Here is a 20,953-nt window from a genome sequence, read left to right as displayed (position 1 = left end):
CCTCCCCATCACCATCCTCACCATCCCCATCCTCCTCCTCATCCCCATCTTCCTCCCCATCACCATCCTCACCATCCCCATCCTCCTCCTCATCCCCATCTTCCTTGCTATCTCCGTCCTCCTCCCCATCCTCATCCTTCTCCCCATCATCATTCTCCCCATTGCCATCCTCCTCCCCATCTCCATCCTCCTCCCCATCTCCATCCTCCTCCCCAGCGCTGTCCTCCTCCCCAGTGCCATCCTCCTCCCCAGTGCCATCCTCCTCCCCAGCCTCCTGGGAGTGGTTCCACACCTTCTGCTCTGCTCCTGAAAGCCCAGGTCACCACCAGGAGGGCTGCTCAAGTCCAGCACAATGTTGCTTTCATGGCAGAGAATTTGAAAGAGTCTCTTCCGTGGGAGGATTTTGCTCCTTCACAACTCAGCCCTCAATATCATCAACTCACCACTAATCCTAGTCACAAATCGCAGGTCGGTTTGGGCCTGATGTGGGAGAATGCCTACCATCTTCCTGGTCCACTGTGGGCTGATACATGGGACAGCCCTGACCTGGGCAGGGAAAGCCTTCAGGAGTCAATGTCCCTAATCCCAAGAATAAATCAAATGTCCATGGTGACACCCAGCTGGTATGCAGGGTGGATTTATTTGATTCTAGCGCCTTATCACTGAACAGAGTAAGAGATAAACAAAACACCCTGACGCAGGCAAGGTCAACTTACATACCACAGCATTTTTTTTTTTTTTTGCCAACAAACTGGTGAACTTGTCCTTTAAGAAGTGACTAAAATCCAGCAGACTCAGTATCCAAAATGAGATGGGCCTAATGGTGACCTGCACTCAAGGGCTCTGAACCCCTGATCAAACACACCACAGGCCATCGTGTTTACCTACAACTCTTCCACCTTCAGAAACTTTGTTATTATTGGAAGACTCTTTTCTAAGAACCTCAAATGTTAAGAGTTTGCCTACCCCTTTGCCCCCAAAAATGTCTGCCCTCGGCTGGGGGCTAGGGCAGGGATAGGAACAGTGAGAGATGCTGCAGCTGGCTCTAGGGCAGGGCCCAGGGCACCCACACTTTAGCAGAAGGAAGGAGTGTGAGGAACAGAAACTAGAAAACCCTTCAGGGAGTCTCAGCCGGTGCTAAAATAGAAACAGCAGCATCCACGGTCAGTATCTTGGTAAAAGGAGAAGCAAAGGAAGTTTCTTCTAATTTGGGCAGAAGCATAAAAGAGAAAGAAAATCGATGACCAGCCACAGCGAGTGGATTACTTGAGCTCAGGAGTTCGAGACCAGCCTGGACAGCATGGCAAAACCTCATTTCTAAAAAAAAAAATACAAAAAATTAGCCAGGCGTTGTAGCGTGTGCCTATAGTCCCAGCTCCTCAGGAGGCTGAGGCAGGGGAATCGCTTGAGCCCAGGAGGCAGAGGTTACAGTGAGCCAAGAGTGCACCACTGCACTCCAGCCTATGGGACAGAGCAAGACCCTGTCTCAAAAAAGAAAACAAATAGATGACCAGGGGGAAGAAGACTGTAAAGTGGGCAGAGATATGTGCTGAAAGAGAACGCAGCCTGGACATGCTATATTGACATTTGCCTTCTCTTAAGTGACAGTTTAATTGGTGGATATGCCACATTATGTCATACATAATAAAAATCAAAATAAAATCGTGGTTCATCAAAAAGAAGTCATTCTGAGACTCTCTGTGTTGAAAAATCTAGTTAAATTAAGCCAGATATTATAAAATTTTCATTTGTAATTTTTTAACCCTAAACATATAAATGTGATTTAATATTTTACTTGGTTCTCTTTATTTGTTTTATTACAATCTTTGCTATTTGATGTCTGGCCTGGAACTGCAAAACCACATAAGAATGTCTGTTATTTTCACTTTCAGAGCAATTTCTTTTTAGCCCATAGGAAATTAGGAATCAACAAAATATTAATTCATATTATAAATCTTCCCTCTTGTGAGCTACAGTTAAATATCCAATATATTAACTGTTGTACATATGTTACAGACACACAATGACTAATGCTGGGATCTTGCTCTATTACTCAATGCCATCAATTGGAGAAACATAAGGGCTGGCAGTTCTAAAGACTATTTCTTTAATTTTCTCCTCTAACTTCAAAATCCTACTGGAAATTCATCATTCTAAGTTTGTGTGTTGTATGTGTAGAACAGTTTATCTTTTGTTTTTGTTTGTTTTTGAGACAGAGTCTCACTCTGTCACCCAGGCTGGAGTACAATGGCAGGATCTCGGCTCACTGCAACCTCTGCCTCCTGGGTTCAATGAATTCCCCTGTCTCAGCCTCCCAAGTAGCTGGGACTACAGGTGCGTGTCATCACACCCAGAGAATTTTTGTATTTTTAGTAGAGATGGGGTTTCACCATGTTGGTCAGGCTGGTCTTGAACTCCTGACCTCAGATGATCCACCCGCCTTGGCTTCCCAAAGTGTTGGGATTACAGGCGTGAGCCACTGCGCCCGGCCCAGTTTATCTTCTAATTCAAAAATATATAAATGTTACCCTTGACCTCCAAACCAATGTTCTGCTGACAATCTTAATAACAATCCCCATTCTAAGATCCTGGATTGGCAAGAAGGCTTATTTTGATATAGAATTACTGAGAAATCTGTTCGGTTCTGAGCCATTGCAACTGCCGTTACATCCATGCCCATTGGCTGCATGGTCTTGTTAGGGACTGCAATTGCTTATAGTGTTATTTACGGTCTTGATTTCACAGCAAAATTAAAGTGATTCTTCCAGATGTTTGGGTTTTTAGACGCCATGTAAATGGGCTTCTAAGTTGGAAAATTTTGATTATGTTTAGTTCTCTCCTCCTTAACCACCTTCGTGGTCCGTCTTCTACTGGGGAATGCAGTAGAAGCCCTCCCAGAGCATGAAATGGACTCAAGGCATTTGCAATGGAAGAAGAAAGGAAAAAAAATCACAGTAATTCCCTTGAAGATCCAAGGCTGAGTGAGAACTATATCAAAACAGGATGAGGTAGGCATTCCAAACCACAACTGCTCAGAAATGGAATAGCATTTTTATTTTGGCTGTTTCAGCAAAATCAATATTAAATCATCTCATGAACTTGCTAATGAAACTTTAAAAAAATTACACACGGCTAAATATTGTTTTCTTATCACCTTTCTTCTCTTTCAAAGCAAATAAACGCAAATAGGAGTGGGAAATAACTGTTTCAGGTCTGTGGTCATGCATTCCACAAGACCAATAAGAGGCATTTACCAGGTGCCAGACCCTCTGTGAGAAGATGAGGATTCAGGATGAAAGTCAACTACAGTCTGAGAGGTGAAACGGCAGTGTGGAATTGTAAAGTTCCTGAAGACAGTGCAAAAAACAGTGCAGGGAACTCCCCCGAAGAAAGAAAAATAATGGCAGGATGACTTGAGAAATATTCGGATCTGCTTAGTGACCAGGTGCCCTTCAGAGTCTCTCAAAACTTCAGTTTCCTCATCTCTTGAATGTGGAGACAACGGTACCTTTAACGAAGTCGTGCGTATGACCTTAGGGGAGCGTTAGGTATTGGCAGTAAGAGAAGTCTGAGAAGGATGGTAATGTGACTTCAACATTCTAAGTGTGAGCAAAATATGGTTTAGTCAACATGGGAATGAATACTTTGGCTCTAACCAAAAACTTCTGGGAAAGGGGTCCCAGGAAATATTGTTCTTCTCTCTGCCTTTAAAGAAATCACCTAGGTATGGGCTTATGGATCAGTCCATCAAAATTCATATAATGACAACCATGATAAAGTTGAGTAATTGTGATCACGCCTGTTTGCTCTTTGAAAACAGAATTATGTGTAATAAAAACCATTTATACTAGAGATCATTCCCTCATCTCAGTCATTCACAGAAATAAAAAGGAAAATGGGCACGGTGTGGCATTCAATGTACCTCCTTCTTCAAGGAAGAAATTGACCTGCATCCAAATTAGAGCGCATTGGACACACTTAAGAATGCCATTGTTGACTGGAGGTGAGAGGGTCTGAGCAATAACCAGGAAGTTGTGCAAAGCCATCAGAAAGTCACAATGAGAGACACAGAGGGCCTCATGGTGCCATTTCTAAAGAATGACTTTGGTGGAAAGAAGAGAGATCATTACCAGACAAAGTGGATTCTCTGAATCTTAAACATAAAGTAGCAGAGGTGAGCACACCAGCAATGCTGGGCCCACCAAGAAAGCGCACTCACCATAGGTGAGGAAGACAAATGCATGGTCCTGAGAAGCCAGGTATGGCAAACTGAAAGCCCCAGAGAGGCTGACATATTTCCCTGCTTCTAGATGAGAAGAAATGAATGGAGTAGAAGGAGGCAGAGAGGCAAGCTTTCCTCCTTGGTCTATAGAGTCCCACATGGCTACTCCCACAAAGTCCACAGATACACCCAGAGCCAAGTGGTGTGCTCTGAGAATCTGCGGCAGGTGAAAATACTGCAAAGTTGAATCCACACACACCTTAATGCCACAACGCTATATGCATTGATAATTACGGTATCAATTGATAACACTCTCTTATACGGACCCACGGCATGGGCACCATCAAAACAATGTTAGCTGGAGAACTCACATATAGTAGGCGCATTAAAAGCCCTACCTTTAATCCTCATCACATGCTTAAAAGAGATTATGTATTCTCATTTTACAGATAAGGGGACTGAAGATTATGAAATTAAGTAACTTGCCTGAAGTCACACATCCAGCAAGACCCTAAGCTGTGGGTCCCACCCACTGCATGGACTGATACTGCCTCTTGATTTATTAAAGTAGGTAGGATGCAAATCGTAGGGAGAGAAGGCCCTTCTTTGAATGAGGGCCTCCGGAGACAAAAGAGATTTCCAAAAACCAGAAGGCAATTTGAAAAGAGATGAGCACACTGAAAAATCCTGCACATCTCACATCTCCCAGCGACCAGTCAGATTTCAGGCCTGCCTCAGTTACTTTGTAACTCAACTACTTCTTGATTTTCTAGACTGAGGATGGGGTGAGAAGAAGTGTGCCAAAATGTGTTATGGCTTTAATCTTTTCTTCGGGATACTGATTTTATTTGCAAATGTAAATTTCAGGCAAACTGTTCTTGGGGAATGCAGCCAACAGGGCAAAGCCCACGTGGGGTATCAGCTCCTGCACAGAGACCCCACATGCAGTGGGTCTCACTGCAACCCAAGACATCCTTGGGGCAACCTCAAGGGGGCAAAAGGTGAGAGGGTTCAAGTAAATAGTTAGATGAGAAAGGGGAAAGAAGACAAGAAAACCTGCCGAGTCTTAAACTGTTCTAATTACTAACTACCTTGATTCTGCTCTTCCAGGGGGGACCAACAGGCCCAACCCCACCCCCCCACACACAGGGCAGCAGGCAGATGGCAGTCTCTACTTTTTGCACTTTCAGAAAATCTGAAAATCCGTGGCAACTGTAGGTACCTGCTGCTACAGTCCTGGAAGAAAATGCTATGATCTCCTTTGGAGAATTGGCCTTAGTTTCTCTGTCTCCTCTAGTGTGCTTTAAGAGTGTGTGTGGGGTCTGTTTGTGAGTGTATACGTGAGTATATTTATGTCTAGATGCGTGTACAGATGTGCATATACATGAATGCCTCCAGTGAGTATCCTCTGAGGGCCCCCTCTGGGGAGATAAAGGATCTTCAGGGAAAGCCTGAGTGTGTGAAAACCTCCTTGGAGCCCCAGTTAGCAGTTTCTAATCTACAAGTCATTTGTGAGACACAAGGCAGGGACCCCGGGCTGCTGCAGAAGAATTTGAGGTATGAGCAATGAACTCACAAACCATCCTTCACACTGCTAAAACGCAAAAGAAAGAAGACGAAGAAAAAGTAAAAGAAAAAGAAAAGGTGCCCACATGACTCTTTTAAATTTGCTGAAAGGCAGAACCGACCACAGCTTATTTCAACCATCTTTATTTTCAATACAATAAACACCTTTAGGACAAGTCCCCGGCCACTTAAAAAAGACGGCTGTCCACCAGAGGCGTTCTCGCTACCTTCGTGTTTTCTCAAACACTTGTTCAAAAACACATTTAAGTGGAATGTTTTCGTTTCTGGCGATTGCATTAATGATGGGTTTGCAAACCCTGCAAGCCCAGGAGGTCGGCTGGAGCTGGGGGCTGCAGACACCCGGCCTTGGCCCAGCGGCCGCCGCGGGTTGGCTTGGCTGGCGGGAGCTTGGCTCAGCCCCCTCTACATAGCTCCTTGTTTGACACCGCGTGCCTTGGCCGGGCCAAGGCTGTCGCATAGAAGTTACAGCTCAGAAAGAAAAACACACAGCGGTCAACCGCGGTGACCCTCGCGCTCAGGAGCGCAGCATCCCTGCCACGAGGAAGAACCCAGAGGCCCCGCAGAGCGGGGAGTCGCCGCCTGCCTCCAGTTCTGTCCTGAGAAGGGAAGAAAGCGCTTCTCTAATAACACTCAGGCCCGTGAAGAATCATCTGTAACCTCATCTGCTTCTTCCTCGGCTCACTTACGAGGGTCTCTGGGAGAGTCAGACCCACGAGTGGGGCCCACGACTGGCAGCCCCTTCAGCCGGCGAGAGGCCCGGGATCCGCGCGGCGCACGAGCCCAAAGCGGTCGGGAGAACGCGCTCCAGGCCGGGTCCCCGTGGACGAGGTGGGCGCCCAGTCCCGGCGGGTCTGTCTTGGCCTTGGGACAGTCCGCGGGGCGGCGCCGGCGCTCCCAGACCTGGTTCCCCGCAGGCTCAGGCCCAGCAGTGAGTGCGGGACAGCCGAGCGCACCCGCAGCTCCCACTTGTCCGGGGTCTGCAGGACCCCAGGATCCTCTCACAGCCGGGTCAGAGCCCCCGAGGCAGGTGAGGTCCCAGCCGGGTGGAACCCGAGGAGCCCGTCGCAGCCGCAGCAGGACCCCGGCGGGCAGGGTCCCCAGAAGCCCATCCCAGCCGGGTCCCAGGCGCGCACGCTGCGTCCTACCTGCTCCAGCCTCGCGGGCAGGCGAAGGCTCCACGACCCCGGGGCCACCTGCTCCCCGTGCCCAGGCGCCTGGGCCTGGAGCGGGGCGCGGGCACCCGAACCCGGCCGGCTGCAAGAGGCGGCACCACTTGAGCTCCAGGTCCCGTGGGCCCGGGCTTACCGTGAGCGCCGAGAACTTCTGCGCGGGCACCGGCGGGAGCAGCCCAGCGAGCAGCGGCAGCCAGCAGAGCTGGGGGAGCAGCATGGTGGCGGAGGTGGCGGGAGCGGGAGATCGGCCGCGCCCTGGCACTGCAGCCGGGAGAGCCCAGTGGGCGAGCGCGGCTGGGCGGGCGCGTGGAGGGGCGGCTCCGCGATGCTCTCCCCACCGCTCCCGGCGGCCCGGCTGGAGCAGCTCCCCTGCAGACACCCAGAGGTCCTCCGCGTCCTTTGCGTTCGCCCTCGCTCCTGTCAAATACCCCGGAGCTTCCCGGATCCTCCCCTCCCGCCCGCCTCTCTCCCTCCCCCTCTCCTCCCCCAGCCCCACCTCCCAGCGCCCGCTGCCGCGCCCGCTCCGCTCCGGTGCCCGCTGCGGCCCAGAGGCCTCCCTGGCGCGGGTCTGCGGAGCGAGAGGTGGAGCGGGGGCCACCAGGGCTGCGCAGTGGCCTGTCCGGGCTGTCTCTGTGCCTCCTTCCCCGCGCGCGCACTCTCACACACACACGTGCACACTTACACACACGCACACCCAGGCACACGCACGCACTCATACCCACGCGCGCGCACCCTCGGGGGGCTTCCAAGCACAACCACGGGACGCACCGCGCCCTCCTCACGCCCCAGGGTCCAGGCCTGGTCCACGCAGGATCAGCCCAGCGGGACTTTTCATCCACAAAGGTTAACGCCAAGCCTTGGCCGGTCCCCAGACTCCGGGGTTCTCCTTGACCTCCGCCCTCTAAGGCCCCCTGGTCCAGCCCAGAACATTGCCTCTCAGAGGTGCTGAAGGATCAGCTGCGCTCCAGCAAAGGCAGCTGGGAACACATGTCCAGGAAAGGCTGCGCCGGGGGCAGCCCGCCTTTGGCATCTTTACACGGGGTTATCCACTGCAGGGATGGGGGAATTTAGGTCCTAAAGATCCGGGGTCTGACCTGGGCTGTAGCCTTGATCCTCTCAAGTCGGGGGAGCATGTGGTTGGGCATCATTCACAGACACATGTGGCTGTTTTTAAACAGCTCTGTCAAAGCATTTCAGGTGTTTGTGCGGGGAGCACAGGGCTTGTGGAGGTTGTAAACTCACCCACGAAGACTACGTTGGAAACCAGGAAATTTTTGCACACCCAGACTCTGGATAATATCCACTGCAGACAACATTGCTGACATAGTTTAGCCTTGGCTTATAACTTTACAGGAAAAAGCCCTAATTCTGTCTCACACAGAAAGCCAGAAGAGTGAAGATTTGTTCAAGAACAATGAATCAATTGACTTGTCGGGGGCATTGGGAAAAGCACAAAACACAGAAAATCCAAATCTGAGGTTTCATCCGATGTCTAGCCCACTGCTTTGGCTATGAACTTTGGGGGAGGGGGCTGTATCAGCAAGTTCTGGGACTGGCTGCTGAGGCAAAGGCAATGCTATTGCAACCTTTCCCACACAATTTTATCAGGAAAGTGACGTCCATCGGGCCACGGAAAGACGGGAAAGAAATGCACCTTTTCCTGAAGGAGGGCTACTCTCAGAATTCTCCTTAAAATTCCAAAGCCCAGGGAATCTATTAAGCACTTAAACACATTCCTCCTGGTTTAAGGACTTAGAAGGAAATTATAATAAAACTCTTGAGGGACTGCTCCTGGGTCCAGAAAAACAGGTGAGCAGAGCAGCTGCAAATGATTAAGTAAATAGGAATCACTGTTAGGGAACTGCAGTGAAAATTAAAGTAAAAAGAAAATAAACACTACATACCACTAATTCTAAGATTATCCAAAGAATAAAATTTACACTCGAAGCTGACATACTTCCTTTAAGAAGTATTTGCTACTAAAGAACCTGTTTTTCACTTTCCACTTTGTTGAGAGTACTGCTCGTCAGAACTCAAAAGTTTGAAAGCATGTTCATTTATCCACCATCGTCCGCTGCAAGAATGGCAGACAAGAAGCAGACTTAATTATTCCCATTCTACAGATGAGGAACAAAAGTCAAAGGGGCCAAATGTCTTAGCCAGATCTCCTAAGCAACAAAATCATAAACAGAATGCAGATGTTAAAACCTGCAATACTGGCAAATCCATGTCACTTCCTCTGGCAATATGGAGAACAGAAGAAAATCCTTGGCCCTCCGTGCCTTGTATTCAAGAATCCCAACACGTCTTTCATGTAGCAACTCCAGAATCCTCTGGGAACTCTAGGAAGATAAATGAAATGCATTTGTCCAAAACTCTGACAGATGAGGCAGGTTTGGAGCCTTTGAAACCCCTTTCAAATCTGGAGGAGCTCATGTGTCCTGAATGCCAAATTTTAGTTTCTCAAAATTCTAGAAATGGAGTTTGGAAAGATAATCAGGTTCCATTTTTATGGAGAAAAACAATACATTTATTTAAAACACTGGCAAAGAGTTATGTCTGTCTTTTATTTGTAAGTCTCCAAGAAAGTTATTACTGGCAGGAATGCCAGAGAGCTGTCATGTTAGAAAGGATAGAAAAGTAATTCACTCAGTTCAAAGTTAAGACAGGAAGTGATCAGCTCTATACTTTCCAGAGAGTTCCTCTAGGATGCAGGAAGAAGTTCCCCTCTCTTGGAAATGTAGGTCTTTTTGTTTTGTTTTTTTTTTAATTAAAAAGTGATGCAGGGCCCATTCTAAAATGTGACTTATGCATTCAGAATTTAAATGCCTGTCACTGATGAAAGTTACAATAAAGAACAGCAAGAGAAACTAATTACCAAGGACTCCAGCTGTTTTCACATTTCTAAACTAACTTTCCCTCTTAGGCCATTAGCAAAATGCTTTATCATGAGTATTGGCTTCCTTTTTATTTATTTTACTATGCTAAAACTGCAAAAGGATTTTATTTTCATTATAGAAATGATATAATTTAGTTATTATTTCTGGCTAATTCATGTTTAGCCAGAAAACTTTTTGTCAGCTATTTTCCCATCTCAATATGCCAAGCATAAGTTTAGTCAAATATCTCTTTGTTGATGCAGTGACTTCCAGAAATCCCCTCTGCCATCACTCTGAGTATCATCTGGGACTGAACTCAGGTCACTGTTCATACTCTGAGAATCACCCCACATCATCAGTCACCTGCCGGTCACTTATTAATGTTTTCTCCTAGTTTCTACTTAATCATGGGAGCAGGAGTTTTCACCGTTCACCTGGACTTTCTTAGGTAAGTTCTGTGTGATTTTCCTTTTAGACTACCCCCAGGCTGGACCCGAGAATCTGTAGTTCCCCAGGTTTCTGGAGTCTCTGTCCTCTTGTTGGCTTGTTCATTCTGATGACTTGCATCTTCCTTTTAACTTGTTCCCTTCGACCTATGGAAAAATGATGCAGGATCCCCACATCAATCCCAGGTTTTTAGCCCAAGTTCTGCAGCTTCACAAACCTGTGAGCCATATAGAAAGGAAACCACATCGGCAGAGTTGACAAAATCAGAACAGAGCACCACCGAGGCTCACCGTCACCGCGGCTGCAGGATGAGGCCAGCGTTGACACACCACGTAGAAAAGTGGACAGTGGAGTTGTGTGTTTGATCCTTGGGCCTGACTCAATGGCTTTCTTCCTATTTTGATATATTTAAGTAACAGAGAATTTGGACTTTGTGCTCAACAAAATAATTAAACAAGTTTCTTCTTTTTTTTTTTTTTTTTTTTTTTTTGAGATGGAGTCTCGCTCTGTTGCCCAGGCTGGAGTGCAGTGGTGCAATCTCGGCTCACTGCAAGCTCCCCCTCCCGGGTTCACACCATTCTTCTGCCTCAGCCTCCCGAGTAGCTGGGACTACAGGTGCCCACCACCACGCCCAGCTAATTTTTTGTATTTTTAGTAGAGACGGGGTTTCACCGTGTTAGCCAGGATGGTCTGGATCTCCTGACCTCGTGATCCGCCCACCTCGGCCTCCCAAAGTGCTGGGATTACAGGCATGAGCCACCGTACCCGGCCTCTTCTTCCTTCTTAAGATGCCTGAGGACAATTTTTATGATAATACTTTTCAGGCACTTTGTGGCAAATTTTTAAAAAATAATTTCAGCTTTTATTTTAGACTCGGGGGTACACGTGCAGGTTTGTGACATGGATATATTGTATGACTCTGAGGTTTGGGGTATGAAAGACGCAGAGAGTGAGCATAGCACCCAATAAGCAGTTTTTTCAGCCCTTGTTCCCTGCCCCACCTTTCTAGCAGGCCCTGGTGTCTATTGTTCCTTCTTTATCTCCGTGTGTACCCAGTGTCTCATTTCTTCTTTATCTCAATGTGTACCCAGTGTCTAGCTCCCACTTATGAGTGAGAACATCCAGTATTTGCATGTCTGTTCCTGCATTAATTCACTTAGGATCATGGCCTCCAGTTGCATCTATGTTGCTGCAAAGGACATGCTTCCGTTCTTTTGTGGCTACATAGTATTCCGTGGTGTCTATGTACTACATTTTCCTTGTCCAGTCCACTACTGATGGGCACCTAGGTTAATTCCATGTCTTTGCAATTGTGACTGGAGATGCAATTAACATACAAGGGCTTGTGTCTTTTTTGTAGATGGTTTATTTTCCTTTGGATACATACCCAGTAATGGGATTGCTGGATCGAATGGGAGTTCTATTTTTAGTTCTTTGAGAAATCCCCAAACTTCTTCCCACAGTGGCTGAAATAATTTACATTCCCACCTACAGTGTATAAACCATTTTCTCTGCTGCCTCAGCAGGATCTGTTGCTTTTTGACTTTTTAATAATAGCCATTCTGACTGGTGGGAGATGGTATCTCATTGTGGTTTTGATTTGCATTTCTCTGATGATCAGTGATGCTGAGCATTTTTTAATATGTTTGTTGGCTTCTCGCATGTCTTCTTTTGAGAAGTGTCTGTTCATGTCCTTTGCCCACTTTTTACTGGGGTTGTTCTTTTGCTTATTGCGTTGTTTCAGTGCCTTCAGACTCTGGATATTAGACCTTTGTCCCATGCATAGTTTGCAAATATTTTCTCCCATTCTATGGGTTGTCTGTCCACTCTGCTGATCGTTTCTTTTGCGTGCAGAAGCTCTTTAGTTTAATTAGGTCCCACTTGCCAATTTTTTTGTTGCAATTGCTTTTGAGGACTTAGTAACACATTCTATGCCAAGACTGATATCCAGAATGGTGTTTCCTACATTTTCTCCTAGGATTTTTATAGTTTGAGGTCTTTCATGTAATATTTAATCCATCTTGAGATAATTTTTGTATATGGTGAAAGGTAGGGGTCGAGTGTTAATCTTCTACACATGGCTAGCCAGCTATTCCATCACCACTTACTGAACAGGGAATCCTTTCTCCACTGCTTATTTTTGTTGACTTTGTTGAAGATCAGATGGTTGAAGGTATGTGGCTGTATTTTTGGGCCCTCTATTTTGTACCTTGGTCTGTGTATCTGTTTTTGTGACAGTACCATACTCTTTGGGTTACTGTAGCCTTATAGTATAGTTGGAAGTCAGGTAATATGATGTCTCCACTTTATGGAAATTTTTAATAGATGGTTGGAATGTGATGGGTGTTTTATACACATTATCTAATTAACTTTCATGGAAACTCTACAAAATGGTTATTTTACAGATGAGTAATAAGATCCTGGGAGATTACAGAACTTGCCCGGATTTACACAGCTAGGAAGCGGTAGGAGCAGAATTCAACGCAGTTTTCAGTTTGGTGTCCAGGATCTGTACCCTCCAATATTCTCCATCTCAGAAACTATTGAAGAATCGTGAACTAGAGTGAGAAAAAGTTTGGGGTCCAGAATCTCCTGCCTGATGTCAAGATAATCAGTTCTTAAACTTTTTGAAACCATATACCTTTTTGAGGTATGATGAAAACCATGGGCCATTTCACTAAGAAATGTGTGTGTGCACATGTACAGAAACACACACTCATTCACTAACTCAGCCTTCTGCATAGTGTTTAAGATCCACCACCAGACCAAAGGAGAAAGCCCTTCACAACTGGTTCTGACTTACTGGTAATGCTTCAATCCCAAGATAATGTTTCCAAAGAAAGCTCTTTTTCACAAAGCCAAACACAAGACTGCTACATTTACAGTGAAAACTGTCCCCGTAAAGTTGACGGGAGATGCTTGTGCTATTCTGAAAGGATGTAGTTCTGGTGTTGGAGATATGGTCTATCTAAACAACCAGTCTTACCTCAGGTCGAAACACGTTGCCACTGCTGTTATACATAGCCCAAGTTTACTGAAGTCTAGTTGTAATAATATCCAGAGGCCATGTTAGCCTTTCCACTCAGGAAACAACTTTCATTAGCATATGGAACTTGCAGAATCTATCAGCGGCAGAGCTAATAAAGGCTGACCACTGCCAAGGCTCATTAAGGCACAGGATGTGTTCGTGGAAAGAGAAGGAGATCTGGTAAAATTTACAGGAGGCATCTTATTCTAAACTTAGACAATCTAAACTATGTTTGAATTTTTGCTCGTTGTTAAGTCAATCTAGGGGTCCTTCCCTCCTTTCTTCGTGTGAGACCACCTTTAAAGAAAAAACAGTTTTAAAATAGCAACAGAAAGCTTGCCAGGAATACTCTGGGGTAGTATGGACCACACAGGTACAATTTATACCGGCAGAAAGCAACATAAGAAGATACTCCAATAAAGCAAGCTTTGATCACCTTCAGCAGTTTTTCCTCCTCTTGCCTCTCTTCCCTAGCACAACACACAGGCCAGGATGGCATGCCATTAACCCTCCACTCCTGCCCTCCTCCCTCAGCCCTAAGCTGAGTATTAAAATGAATCATACAAAGAGAAAAATCCTTAGGTATTTCAGACAAATAGCATAGTGCCTGGGCTTCGTAGTAATGGAAACAGCAACAAAAAAGACATTTGTCCCTTGACCTTACAGCGCCAATGGGATTTTACATCCTTCGTGGAACCATCATCCATCATCAACTGACTTTGCTTCCTCTTAATCCCAGCAGCCTCCTCTGGCTTTCACACGGGAAGCCATCATCTCCTTGGTCTTGGCTAGTTTTGCCCCCATCCTGGGCAAATTCCTTAGCTCCTTTCCTCTCTATAAAACAGTGCCCTAAGGTGGAGATTCAGTTATATTATTTTGGACATTTTATTACTATTTCTATATGTCCAGATGCTTGCCCAAATAAAATCGGATTTATTCTTTGATGCCTGTAAAGTAATTTAGCCACAAGAGCACTGAAGCTAATGGCGTTTCTGCAGAGGCCAGCTCCAGGGATGCCGTGCACACAGGCTCTTCTCCTGTAGCTCACAGAGGGGCATCCTTGGCTATGCCAGATGCCCACGATGTGTCCACAGCTCACAAGGGTGCACGTAGGATGTGCACGGCTGGGGGGTGGGCAGCATGTCTGTGCCCCAGGGGCCCTGGACAGGTAGGTGCAGGCGTGCCAGGCCCTGCATGGCTGGAGGCACTGGCAGAGGGGAAGGTGGAAAATTACACAGCACCTGTCTGCTGCTTCCTGGCTTATCTGCCCTCAGTAAGTCTCTTTGTTTGAGCACTTGGAACCTCTTTCCTCTATCTCCTAAGTCATTATTCATTCCTGTACATGCTTGAGCATCTCCAAGTGCTTTTTTGAACAACAGAACCAAGTTTAATAATCACACCACTGTACCACATACAATACAGCAAGACACGTGCCAAGTACTTCCACATGACACATGGAAAGGTGATTAAAAAGCCAAGAAGGCAGGAGAATGGCGTGAACCCGGGAGGTGGAGCTTGCAGTGAGCCGAGATCGCACCACTGCACTCCAGCCTGGGCGACAGAGCGAGACTCCACCTCAAAAAAAAAAAAAAGCCGAGAAGGACTTCCATGCAAGCGTGCCTTGACTCACTAGGAGAAAATCATGACTGTTTCGATTCTGTTACCTGGAAGGAGGCAGCTTAGTTCAAGGATCGCAAAGAAATTTGTGCTTACACTAGACAATGCAATTAGCTTTGCAGTCTATTCCTCTGCCTCATGTTAAATTCAGGGAGTCAGGCTGCATGAAGGCTTGGCCCTTCTGACTGCATATAATTTGCAATGCTGGCCTACAGGAAAGTGTGGTTGGAACTATGTAGCCAAAATAATTGGGATATTTTATTTTTTGTGTATTATTCAGACTGGTAATTTGGATCATTGGAGGCAATTTTCAGCCCTTTATTCATTTTTAGAATTTTGTTATTATTTTAAGAATTTGTCAGGTCATTTTGTGACTGTTTTTTTCCTAATGCATTTTCCACCTGTAAAATATTGGACTATATATGAAACATCTATAGGAAGCATGCCATTATTTTATCTAGCAGTACAAAAAGAAAAAAATACCTCCAGTTAAATTATGACTCAATACTTTCTTGCAAGTGTCTTTAAGTCACCCTCACCTCAGAGGTGCTAAAATATCAAGAGAAATGAGCATGTTTTAATTCAGAAAATTGGAAATGTGTGCTCTCTGCAGTTGGAACAATGGTAATAGCTAGTAATGGGCTTGTTTTATATCTCAGTTTATTATTTTTGTTCAAAATAAGAAAAATGTCTATTCACTAAACCCCCACAAAGCCAAATAGAAATACAAAACCATCAAAAAATTAAAGAGAAACAAAAGAAGAACCTAAACCACATTGAGATTTCTCCCAGCAATGATGAGAGGTGGGTACAAACCTTCCTCCCCTGCAACATGCCTGCAAAGCAAGTGTGAGGAGGCTTTAAAGGCGTAAAGGGACAAGGAAAAAGGAAAAAGACAAGGAGACAATGTGCAAGAAAATTCCAGAAGCTGGAAAGCAGACAGACAGTAGGAAGCGACTTAGATAGCAGAGGGAAAATCCACGGCGCAGTTGGGTCCAGCTGCCACAAAAGGATCAGGGTGAAGATGGTGACAATGGGATTCCCACAAGGACGCTGCAGCCAGGCTCCTTGATGGCAAGAACTCAGTCCACAAACCTCGCCACACAGTTAGAGCCACCAAGCAGCGGCATCTTGTCTCCCTTACGTAGGAGCACACACCAGCAGTCACCAGACATTTGAGGACAGCCTCTCCTGTGAGAGGCAAAGACTCAAACAGACCCAAGAAGCCAGAGACTGGGGAGAGAGCCCTAGTGTGCACAGGAGCAAGCCTGCCGGAAGGAGGACAGGAGAGGCAGCCTCCCTCCTCCCTCCTGCTCATCCTCCAGCTCTGCCCGTCCCCCTCACCACACAGGCCCAAAAGGGAGTGGGGACCTGAAGAGAGGAGAGGGAAGCTGAGGCTTCCCCAGAGTGGACGGGGCAGAGAGCAAAGTGAAGAGAGGGGACAGCTAGGGGTTCCGACGAGAAGAGAGGGGGACAGCTAGGGGTTCCGAAGAGAAGAGAGGGGGACAGCTAGGGGTTCCAAAGAGAAGAGAGGGGGACAGCTAGGGGTTCCAAAGAGAAGAGAGGGGGACAGCTAGGGGTTCCAAAGAGAAGAGAGGGGGACAGCTAGGGGTTCTGAAGAGAAGAGGGGGGACAGCTAGGGGTTCCAAAGAGAAGAGAGGGGACAGCTAGGGGTTCCAAAGAGAAGAGAGGGGACAGGTAGGGGTTTGAAAGAGAAGAGAGGGGGACAGCTAGGGGTTCCGAAGAGAAGAGAGGGGGACAGCTAGGGGTTCCAAAGAGAAGAGAGGGGACAGCTAGGGGTTCCGAAGAGAAGAGAGGGGACAGCTAGGGGTTCAAAAGAGAAGAGAGGGGACAGCTAGGGGTTCCAAAGAAAAGAGAGGGGACAGGTAGGGGTTCAAAAGAGAAGAGAGGGGACAGGTAGGGGTTCAAAAGAGAAGAGAGGGGACAGCTAGGGGTTCCAAAGAGAAGAGAGGGGACAGTTAGGAGTTCCGAAGAGGAGGGGACAGTTAGGAGTTCCGAAGAGAAGAGAGGGGGACAGCTAGGGGTTTTGAAGAGAAGACAGGGGGACAGCTAGGGGTTCTGAAGAGAAGAGAGGGGACAGCTAGGGGTTCTGAAGAGAAGAGAGGGGACAGCTAGGGGTTCTGAAGAGAGGGGACAGCTAGGGGTTCTGAAGAGAAGAGAGGGGACAGTTAGGGGTTCCAAAGAGAAGAGAGGGGGATAGCTAGGGGTTCCGAAAAGAAGAGAGGGGGACAGCTAGGAGTTCCAAAGAGAAGAGAGGGGGACAGCTAGGGGTTCCGAAGAGAAGAGAGGGGACAGCTAGGGGTTCCGAAGAGAAAAGAGGGGACAGCTAGGGGTTCCGAAGAGAAGACAGGGGACAGCTAGGGGTTAGGGGTTCCAAAGACTTCCTGGAAATATCGGGTCCTTGGATGGTTCTGCTCAAGAGAAAAAACAATGAAACTATCACCAACTTTGAAAGAAATATGAGAAGTCAAAACCCTGAGCCAGATCGAGAGTGGCACTCACCTTTCCACTCAGGACCTTTCCTGCAGAGCAGACAGTTCCATCCAACATGCCTTCCCCAAGAAAGGAGAGAGACAAATGAGAAAGAAACCTCATCCTCCAGCCAAGCCAGTTAACAAAGCGGGCACACTCCACACTCCTGGAGGCCTCCTTAGCTGCAGTCCTATTGTCAGTTGTCAGCACTCTGCCTGTTTTCTTTTTTGTTTTTTGGGGGGTTTTCTTGTTTTTTTGCTTTTTGAGATGGAGTCTCACTCTGTTGCCCAGGCTGGAGTGCAACGGCGTGATCTCCGCTCACTGCAACCTCTGCCTGCGAGGCTCAGGTGTTTCTCCTGCCGCAGCCTCCAGAGTAGCTGGGATTACAGGTGCCCAACAGCACACCCAGCTAATTTTTGTATTTTTAGTAGAGACGAGGTGTTACCATGTTGGCCAGGTTGGTCTCAGACTCCTGACCCCAGGTGATCCACCCATCTCGGCATACCAAAGTGACTCTGCCTGTTTTCTAATTCCATGCAGCAGCAGGCAGCAGTGTTGCTGAACGTCTGCCACTTGTTAACCAGGCCCCCCTTCCTCCAGAAAAATAAGATTTCCCTGACTTTCCTGAAAGCTTCCTCCTGCTGCCTCCTGGAAGTCCAGAATTCCATGAAGAGTGTGTGCAGGGGTCTAAGCTCTCACCAGCACACTCCCCAGAATTCCTCCAATTCCTCACCTTCCACCTACTCCCTGGTTTCGAAGGTTCTTTTATATTGTAGGGGTCGTCTTGGCAGCACCTCACTTCCAGGTACCGATCTCTGCATCAGTTACATTTTTCTGCATCACAAATTACCCCAAACCTTAGCAGCTGGAAAAAACAGGCATTTATTACCTGAGTTTCTGTGGACGGGGAACAGGTGTCGCCCCTGCGGATCCTCTGGCTCCAGGCAGCAGCTCACACACTGACTGGGGCTGTGCTCTTGTCCCAGGGCCTGACGGGGTGGGCACTCCTGAGGCCTAGTCCCTCACCATGTGGCCTTGCCATAGCATTGCCTCCCAGATGGCCGCTGGCTTCCCCCAGGCCAAGAGGCCCAACAGCAAGCAGGAAAAGCACCCAAGACAGAAGCCACAGTCTTTCTATGACCTAAACTCAACCGTAACACCTGCCATTTTGCTGTATTCTACTCATCAGGAGTGAGTCACTAAAGTACGGCCCACACCCAGGGGAGGGACCACCCAAGGTCACCACAGGGGCAGGAGTGACCTCGGAAAATCTCCCAGGCAGGGAAAGCTTGTTTCTAGATCGAAAGGGCACCCCATGTGCTCAGATAAGTGAAGGAGCATGGTCTAACACCAGGCATTTCATCAGAAGCCTGCAGGGCAGCCAAGAGAGAAAACCGCCCGATGTCCCTAAGGAAACAGGAGACGTTTCACACACAGACATACACAGAAACACAAATACACATACACACACACACGTACACGCAGAAACACACACATACACACGGACCCACACTACACACAGACACACAGACATAGAAACAAATACACATAAACACAGTCACACACACACATACACACATGCATTACACATACACACACATACACACAAACACACTACACACATAGAAACAAATGTGCATTAACACATTCACACACACACATATATACAGAAACACACACATACACACACACTACACACAGACCCACATAGAAACAAATACATAAACAGTCACACAAACACACACACACATGCATTACACATAAACACACATACACACACACTACACAGAGACACAGAAACAAATGTGCATAAACACATTCACACACACATACACATATATGGAAACACACGCATACAAACGCATTACACACAGACCCACAGACAAAGAAACAAATACACACAGTCACAAACACACATACACACATGCATTACACATAAACACACATACACACAGACATACATAGAAACAAATACACATAAATACATTCACAAACACATATACACAGATGCATGTACACATAAACACAAATACACACTACACACACAGAAAAAATACACATAAACACATTCACACAAACACACATATACACACATGCATGTACACATACACACACTACACACGTAGAAACAAATATGCATAAACAGTCACACACACACAAACACACATGTACACACAAGCACATATATGCATAAACTCACTACACACAGATATAGAAACAAATACACATAAACACATTCACACACATACACACACAAATATACATATACATATAAACACACTACACACACACATACATGGAAACACTAATACACACAACTACAGACACATAAATCCATATACACACACACACAAAAAACACACAAATACACCCATCTCCACCAAGTTGCCCTCAGCCCAGTCATCTGGAGAGAGCCATGTGCTCAGCATGCCAACTGGACCCAGGTGCTGTCCCCCGAGCCCTCCCCATCCCGAGGCTCCCTGCCAAGGCGGCCCGCTCCACAGGAGACTGAAGGAAACACATGGGCAGATCTTGCTAGTCCTGAGTTTCAGAAAAAAGTTTAACTGTTGACAGAGTTGGGGGCACAATAAAAAGCACCTGCGTAGAAGTGGGTGTGGACTGAGACACTGTGGGGAGGTAGGAATTGCATTATTGGTTCTCTGCAGGCAGCAGAGAGGAGGGGAACTAGGCATTGCAGGACTCCTGATTAGCCAGCAGGGATTAGAAATATTTACAGTGATTGAAGTTATACGTGCTGTGCTGAGCAGAATGCCAACTAGCCTACCAAACACCAACCAAACAGTTTTGCCTTAACCCACTGTGGGGCATGTGTACCACCGAGCTTGTCTTTGCTCAAGCTGCGCGAGTCGGTGCCTGGAGATCTGGAAGGTCTGCAATATCAGCCTTGCACCCGAGAAGGCCAGCTTGGGAGCCCCTGCTCCAAAGTGGCCGCCAGCTCAGCCAGCTCTTCTTCTTAAAATCACACTGTTTTTGTGCTCCTATTTTCTCCTGTCCTAAAATGTCAAGCACCTTCACTCCTTGAGGGCAAGGATGGTAGCAAAAGACACAGTGGACCCCATGAGAAGTCTGTACTCTGTGAGGCACGTAACCCTGCACTGTTGGGCGTTGGCCATAAGGACAGTGCTATCTGGGGCTTTTTTGCTTCCCTTAGCCCAAAAAACCCACCCTGTGCCCTGCTCACTCCGGCGCAGCCCATGGGTGTTTGGAATGTGTAAAGAACGTCTCCTCCAGCATTTGAGGGCACAAATGGCTTCGAGCTGAGACAAATCACAGAGAGAGGTTCCCTGGGCTCCCTGGCACAGTTTGGCACATGTCTAGAATTTCCACTTCCCTCCAGGCGCTGGGTTTCTGGCCCTCAATTCCTTGTCTTTGTCCCAGTGGAAAGGGACAGTTCTTGTTATGTGTTATTTTCACATTTGCCCAGACTCAACCCTTCCAGCATGCCTGTCCCTAGGGGAAGGGTCTTTTGCCTACCAGGTCCGCGGGT

The 20,953-nt window shown here is 47.1% G+C and overlaps 1 protein-coding gene across 2 annotated transcripts in view; it reads right to left on the bottom strand.

Annotated features, from left to right (window-relative positions):
• Positions 1 to 8,582, bottom strand: part of SMOC2 (SPARC related modular calcium binding 2) — a 236,946-nt gene extending 228,364 nt beyond the window's left edge. For both annotated transcript variants that reach the window (XM_008973594.4, XM_008973595.4), the window contains exon 1: positions 7,115 to 8,582. In XM_008973594.4, the coding sequence (XP_008971842.2) occupies positions 7,115 to 7,198 (84 nt within the window). In that variant the 5' untranslated portion in view covers positions 7,199 to 8,582. The remainder of the gene's footprint in view (positions 1 to 7,114) is intronic.
• Between the last annotated feature and the right edge of the window lie 12,371 nt (positions 8,583 to 20,953).

The sequence above is a fragment of the Pan paniscus genome, chromosome 5, assembly GCF_029289425.2.
Source record: "Pan paniscus chromosome 5, NHGRI_mPanPan1-v2.0_pri, whole genome shotgun sequence".
In the NCBI taxonomy this organism is placed as follows: domain Eukaryota; kingdom Metazoa; phylum Chordata; class Mammalia; order Primates; family Hominidae; genus Pan; species Pan paniscus.
The sequence above is the reverse complement of the archived record's forward strand: the minus strand, read 5'-3'. Positions and strand labels throughout refer to the sequence as shown.